The 7,583-nt window shown below is 42.2% G+C and overlaps 1 protein-coding gene across 1 annotated transcript; it reads left to right on the forward strand.

Moving 5' to 3' along the window:
* Window positions 1–1,246: 1,246 nt before the first annotated feature.
* LOC118944722 (interferon alpha/beta receptor 2-like) lies at window positions 1,247–7,086 on the forward strand. Its single transcript, XM_036965233.1, has 3 exons — window positions 1,247–1,322; window positions 6,134–6,257; window positions 6,799–7,086. Exons 1-3 carry the CDS (start codon window positions 1,247–1,249, stop codon window positions 6,953–6,955), a joined length of 357 nt encoding a protein of 118 aa, XP_036821128.1. The 3' UTR covers window positions 6,956–7,086.
* The last annotated feature ends 497 nt before the right edge of the window (window positions 7,087–7,583 follow it).

Here is a 7,583-nt window from a genome sequence, read left to right on the forward strand (position 1 = left end):
TATATAGATAGATAGCTTTGGCAATGTTAACACATATTTCCCATGCCAATAAAGCCCCTTGAATTGAATTGAATAGATAGATAGATAAATAGCTTCTTAGCTAGTTCGTTTGCAACAACAAAATAATATTTTTTAATAGCAAATCTGAATGCGATGCACACGAGGTTTATTCACAAAACGATCAGCTAGCGATTGTGTAGCTAACACTAGCTATTTAGCGAGCTAGATGGGTGACGCATTTATTTATTTGTATTTAACCTTTATTTAACTAGGCACGTAAATTAAAAACAAATTCATATGTACAGTGTTAAACTGTGCGAATAGTGTTGTTGCACGTATACCTAGCAGGTCAATTTAATTTAAAACCGCAACACTCTTCGCCCAGTTTAACACTGTAAATAGGAATTTGTTCTTAATTTACGTGCCTAGTTAAATAAATAAAAATGTATCACCCATCTACTTTAGTGCATAGAAAAGCAGTGTCTTTCTTGCAGCGTCAAGATCAGAGCTCCAAAAATATAGTTTTGAGACCTAACTAGCAAAAGAACTGTGTTGTACCAATGCCAATACAAAATTAAAAACAACACACCTCAACATCAAATGTCTTTAATTCCACCTGGCCTATCAGAGGTCAACATGGAGCTACCAGCATATTGCGTACACCTTTTCAATACTTCCAGATCTACACAAGTTTCTACAGGTTTATTTGGGTTTCAGGGATTAGTGCCAATGGAACAAGACCAGTCCCAGATAAACACTGCATTTGTGGTCTAATGGCCAACATCATAACACCTATCAACTATCTGTGCTATTAAGTGGGGTAGGCCTGCCTATCCTAGGGTTAGTAGGAAGCAGGCTTTCCTACCTGTCATGTAAAAATCTTCCCAGCGTGAAATAGTTCCCAATCGTTATGCTTGTATTGTGATGTCATGTTGTACAATTTCTCACAGCGTGAAAATGTTCCAAATGTAATCATTGCACACGCATATCTTTGTGTGAATGGCTGAGCTTGTGCTGAAGGCATTTCATGGTGCCGTTGTCAGAGATATTACAACACTGTATATAGCCATAATAAGACATTTTAAACGTCTCTATTCCTTTGGAACTTTTGTGAGTTTACTGTTTATTGTTTAATTTACATTGATTTTAGAGAAAGGAGATAGGAATCCTATTGGGCAAGGAGTGGAGGAACGTACAGTATAACGGCCCACCCAGCAGACTGTCGACCAATCGCGTTCATGTTGTCATGCTGTGTCGAGCGGTTGCTAAAGTCAAACGCGTGACAGTGTACGAGTCGAGAAACGTGCCTATTTTCCTCAAAAGTACGTAATATCACGATCCCAAAGCTTTACAATATTACAGATATCAAAGTTAATTATCTCACATGTCGGAAAATATTTGTATTGGTGTTCTTTCCTGTTGACGAAATTCATGCAAATGTTGGGTTTTCGAGCTAGCGCTCAATTGACTCCCATTTCCTCATTGAAGGAGCGCTCTCCTTGTACCATAATCGCTCTGAATGAACCGCGTGGTCCATTGACGAAGCATTTGCAACGAACGCAATGACAGTTATTCCAATGGAGTGTCCCATCTCATCAAAAGTATCTCTGCTGTTGCTAATGTCAGACTCCACCACTCTGTGAGGCACCTCGATCTGCAGGTTGAACATAGTGAGATTGTAGACTCCTAAATTGATAGCTGTAAAATCCCCTAAACAAACTACACTAACTATCTACTTCACATGCTGATATTATTTTTGGTATTATTGTTTGTACCTAGCCAGCCAGGCCATAGAGAGAGCATTGCAATGTTGATTTTGTAGTCGACCTGAGCATTAACGGATTTCCACAACGATTTTCACGTTGCTAGATTACCAACCATTTGTGTTCTTTAACACGGTAAATTATAGAAATGGGTGGTTTTGGATTTTTACTTTAAGGACAATTTCACCAATCTGAAATGGTGGCAGCATCTCACACTATGCAATTCGATGTCTGCTTGCAATTGAAAGCACACTGCAAAACATGGCCTGATAGTTGCCTTCACACTGTGCGATTTCACAAGCTAATTCTTTACACTCGAGCCTCTCCCTTCTATCCTTCCTTCTCTGTGTCCGATGGCTGTAAATACATTGAGAGACGATAAAGGCATTTCTCCTAACGTTGTTCACCCTGTTATGCTGTGAAAGCAAGGGAGCCTTGTCCACCACATACAAGCTTTTTGAGACTTTCTTTTTTGTCAGGAGTTTTTAAAATGTATTAATGAAAGTCATATGGTGCCGACTAGTGGACATTTAGTGGTACTCTTCTGGCATAAATATCACAGTCTTCTTAAACTAGGCTGAAGTGGCTTCCCCTCCTTTATCTGCACTATGTGAAAATAACTGTTTATCTCTCCACCATATTGCTTAGACTTTTCTTGTATTTTCAGACCAGTTCAAATTTAAAAGAGAAGAGCCAATGTATTTGCCTGACTACCCAGACTCCTTGCTCCGGCCATATGCTACGCCACGCCCACGGACGTTAGTTTCTTCTCCGCAATGAGTCTGGATCCGAGTACCTCCCCGACGATTTCTAGAATGCAAACACTTTCTAACCATTCTGATTGGTCCCAGAAACTGTTGGATTTGGCCAGAGTTAGAACACACGGTAAAGCGGCGTTTAGAAAATGTGTCATTGGTTTTTGATACTCTGATTGGTTAGAGATGATCCAATCGCTGATGACTTTGTTTAGTACAACACCCCTCGTTTTGATGTCACCACCAATGACTTAATTGATGTCCGTTTCAGACTGAATTATGTAGCGAATGACAGAACGGCGGAATAATTCAGTTAAAGTCGTCAGGCAAACAATAATACTGATATGGACTATAATAAAACCAAATCACATTTTATTTGTCACATGCGCCGAATACAACAGGTATACAACCTTACTGTGAAATGCCCAAATGCAGTTCAATAAATGGAGTTAAGAAAATATTTACTTAGTAAACTAAAGTGAAGAGAGAGAGAAAAAAAGAAAATTACATACAATAGCAAGGCTATTTTCAGGGGGTACCGGTACCGAGTCAGTGTGCGGAGGTACAGGTTAGTTGAGGTCATTTGGAAAGTGACTATGCATAGATAATAAACAGCGAGTAGCAGAAGTGTAAAAAGTTCTGATGGCCATGTGATTAATTGTTCTGTAGTCTTATGGCCTGGGGGTAGAAGCTGTTAAGGAGCCTTTTGGTCGTAGAATTGGCGCTCCGGTATCACTTGCCATGTGGTAGCAGAGAGAACAGTCTGACGTGGGTGACTGGAGTCTTCGACAATTTTTAGGGCCTTTTTCTGACACCGTCTATTATATAGGTCCTGGATGTCAGGAAGCTTGGCCCCAGTGATGTACTGGTCCGTACGCACTACCCTCTGTAGCGTATTACGGCCATACCAGGCGGGGATGCACCCGGTCAGGATGCTCTCGACGGTGCAGCTGTAGGACCTTTTGTGGATCTGTGGACCCATGCCAAATCTTTTCAGTCACCCGAGGGGGAAAAGGTGTTGTCTTGTCCTCTTCACAACTGTCTTGGTGGGTTTGGACCATGATAGTTTGTTGGTTATGTGGACACCAAGGAACTCAACTCTCAACCCGGTCAATTTCAGCCCCGTCGATGTTAATGGGGGCTTGTTCGGCCCTCCTTTTCCTACAGTCCACAATCAGCTCCTTTGTCTTGCTCACATTGAGGGAGAGATTGTTGTCCCTCCTCCCTATAGGCTGTCTCATCATTGTCGGTGATCAGGCCTACCACTGTTGTCGTCAGCAAACTTAATGATGGTGTTACAGTCATGTTTGGCCACTCAGTCTTGGGTGAACAGGGAGCACAGGAGTGGACTAAGTACACACCCCTGAGGGGTCCTCGAGGATCAGAGTGGCAGATGTGTTGTTGCCTACCCTTAACACCTGAGGGCGGCCCGTCAGGAAGTCCAGGATCCAGTTGCAGAGGGAGGTGTTTAATCCCAGGGTCCTTAGCTTAGTGATGAGCTTTGTGGGCACTATGGTGTTGAACGCTGTATATACTATGGATCCCCATTAGCTGCTGCCAAAGCATCAGCTACTCTTCCTGGGGTCCAGCAAAATTAAGGCAATTTTATACAATTTTAAAACATTACAATAGATTCACCGATTTCACAACACACTGTGTGCCCTCAGGCCTCTATTCCACCACTACCACATATCTACAGTACTAAATCCATGTGTATGTATAGTGCGTATGTTATCGTGTGTGTGTGTGTGTGTGTGTGTGTCTGTGCCAATGTTGGTGTTGCCTCACAGTCCCCGCTGTTCCATAAGGTGTTTTTTATCTGTTTTTTAAATCAAATTTTACTGCTTGCGTCAGAATAGAGTTCCATGTAGTCATGTCTCTATGTAGTACTGTGGAATAGAGTTCCATGTAGTCATGTCTCTATGTAGTACTGTGGAATAGAGTTCCATGTAGTCATGGCTCTATGTAGTACTGTGGAATAGAGTTCCATGTAGTCATGTCTCTATGTAGTACTGTGGAATAGAGTTCCATGTAGTCATGTCTCTATGTAGTACTGTGGAATAGAGTTCCATGTAGTCATGTCTCTATGTAGTACTGTGGAATAGAGTTCCATGTAGTCATGGCTCTATGTAGTACTGTGGAATAGAGTTCCATGTAGTCATGGCTCTATGTAGTACTGTGGAATAGAGTTCCATGTAGTCATGGCTCTATGTAGTACTGTGGAATAGAGTTCCATGTAGTCATGTCTCTATGTAGTACTGTGGAATAGAGTTCCATGTAGTCATGGCTCTATGTAGTACTGTGGAATAGAGTTCCATGTAGTCATGGCTCTATGTAGTACTGTGGAATAGAGTTCCATATAGTCATGGCTCTATGTAGTACTGTGGAATAGAGTTCCATGTAGTCATGTCTCTATGTAGTACTGTGGAATAGAGTTCCATGTAGTCATGTCTCTATGGAGTACTGTGGAATAGAGTTCCATGTAGTCATGGCTCTATGTAGTACTGTGGAATAGAGTTCAATGTAGTCATGCCTCTATGTAGTACTGTGGAATAGAGTTCCATGTAGTCATGGCTCTATGTAGTACTGTGGAATAGAGTTCCCTGTAGTCATGGCTCTATGTAGTACTGTGGAATAGAGTTCCATGTAGTCATGTCTCTATGTAGTACTGTGTGCCTCCCATAGTCTGTTCTGGACTTGGGGACTGTGAAGAGACCTCTTGTCTTGTGGGGTATGCATGGGTGTCAGAGCTGTGTGCCAGTAGTTTAGACAGACAGCTCGGTGCATTCAACATGGCAATACCTCTCGATGAACAGTGTTCTCACATAGGTGTTCCTTTTGTCCAGGTGGGAAAGGGCAGTGCGATTTGAGATTGCATCATCTGTGGATCTGTTGGGGTGGTATGTGAATTGGAGTGGGTCTAGGGTTTTCTGGATGATGGTGTTGATGTAAGCCATGACCAGCCTTTGAAAGCACTTCTTGGCTACCGACGTGATTACTACGGGTCTGTAGCCAGTTAGGCAGGTTACCTTCACTTCCTTGGGCACAGGGACAATGGTGGTCTGCTTGAAACATGTAGGTATTACAGACTCGGTCAGGGAGAGGTTGAAAATGTCAGTCGGAAAAACTTGCCAGTTTTTTTTTGTTTTTTTTTGGGTGGTTGGTCATTCTTGATACACACAGGAAACTGTTGAGTGTGAAAAACCCAGCAGCATTGCAGTTCTTGATACACTCAAACCAGTGCACCTGGCACCTACTACCATACCCCATTGAAAGGCACTTAAATATTTTGTCTTGCCCATTCACCCTCTGAATGGCACACGCAATCCATGTCTCAATTGTCTCAAGGCTTATAAATCCATCTCCATCTTAAATCCAAACGTCTCCTCCCCTTCATCTACACTGATTGAAGTGGATTTAACAAGTGACATCAATAAAGGATCATAGCTTTAATCTGGATTCACTTGGTCAGTGTGTATCATGGAAAGAGCAGCTTCCGTTACCTACCTTATCTTCATTCTTTGTATTCTCTGAAACATTTTCTTTATGTCTATCATTTTATATTTTTTTGTCTGCGTCTCCCTCCCTCTCTTTCTATATGTCGATATGTTTCAGTGGTGTGCCTGCCCCCAGTCTTTAGCAACATGTCCATTGTCTCCTTCAACCTTGAGCACACTCTGACCTGGCTGCCCTGTTCTGGGACTCCTGCCAACACCCACTTCACAGTTCAGAGCCTCAGGTATGCTCTTACTCTTCAGTCCCATGCTTTCCTTTTTCGATCCTTCTAGTGTAGCTGCTGAGTTAAGTGCTTTCCTTTTCCGATCCTTCTCGTGTAGCTGCTGAGTAAGTGCTTTCCTTTTTCGATCCTTCTCGTGTAGCTGCTGAGTAAGTGCTTTCCTTTCAGCTGGTTACGTGGTAAAGGCAAAATACTGCACAATTGCAGTGATACAATCTAGGATAGTTTAGATTTGATCGTCCTTAGCTTTGTTTTACCCTCTATATCTCACTCTCGGTTTCTCTATTTCTCTTTGTCTCTCGTTCCCTCCTCCAGGAAAAACTCATGTGAAGGATTGTGCCAGGTTGAAGACCAACCAGCCATATGACCTCTTTAACAAGTTCAAGGATTCCTTCTGTTACTGTCAGGCCCGTGTTCAGGCCTTCACCCTTAGCCAGAAGTCCAACTGAGTGAAACTTTAGTCTGCTCTTATGGAAATGGAAAAATATTGTCCATTCTAGTGGTCCTCATTTCATCAATTTGTTGATAGAATTTACTTGTATAGAATCATTGTCTTCACTTCAACCCCTGACCTCCCTATTGCAGCAGTGTTGTGCCCTCTAGTGGTGTCTGTGTCAGGCTGTGGGAACTGCCTGCTCCTGCAGGTCACTCCCCCTACATCCAGGGGCCTACAGCGCTCTCTGAATGAGGCTGTAACGTAACGAAATGTGGAAAAGGTCAAGGGGTCTGAATACTTTCCGAATGGAATATACCTAGAAAAGAAAGCAAGTTCTGAGAATGTGGTCAAACCCACTCACATTCCCTTTGAATATAACCTGGGAATGTCTTTAAAAAAAAAAAAAAAAATTACTTCACCTGGCAAGTCAGTTAAGAACAAATTCTTATTTACAATGACGGCCTGCCCCGCCCAAACCCGGACGACGCTGGGCCGGCTTAGGGTATTTAGATCACATCGATAAAAAGGACAGAATATCTTGCAGTTCACTGAACAGTGTCATGAAGTGTATGTTAAATAACTCGGGAGAGTGAGGAGAGGTGTGGCCATGTGAAATGCCACTTGGGTTAAATTCCCTACAAAAGGGATTGAACCCACATGGGAGGCATGCAGGCATTTTACTAACAATCATTAGATACACATTTCAAGTCAACATAATATAGTAATATTTGTTTACCCCAGTAGGTGCTGTAATACATGTGGAATGACTTTCTTTTGCAGTTGTTCGTACTGCAATGTTCAATCCGTTCGTGTTATTTATTTTAATCCAGGCATTGTACATGATAAACAGTGTCTTTGAAGTCAAAATGTTACCCTTTTTGGTAATGTACAAA

The sequence above is a fragment of the Oncorhynchus mykiss genome, chromosome 3 (assembly GCF_013265735.2).
Source record: "Oncorhynchus mykiss isolate Arlee chromosome 3, USDA_OmykA_1.1, whole genome shotgun sequence".
Taxonomy (NCBI): domain Eukaryota; kingdom Metazoa; phylum Chordata; class Actinopteri; order Salmoniformes; family Salmonidae; genus Oncorhynchus; species Oncorhynchus mykiss.

Coding starts and splice junctions, on each gene's coding strand:
- LOC118944722 (XM_036965233.1), top strand. CDS start 1,247: ATGCTGTGTCGAGCGGTTGCTAAAGTCAAACGCGTGACAGTGTACGAG. Junction 1,323..6,133: donor CGTGCCTATTTTCCTCAAAA/GTACGTAATATC, acceptor GATATGTTTCAG/TGGTGTGCCTGCCCCCAGTC. Junction 6,258..6,798: donor TTCACAGTTCAGAGCCTCAG/GTATGCTCTTAC, acceptor TTACTTGTATAG/AATCATTGTCTTCACTTCAA.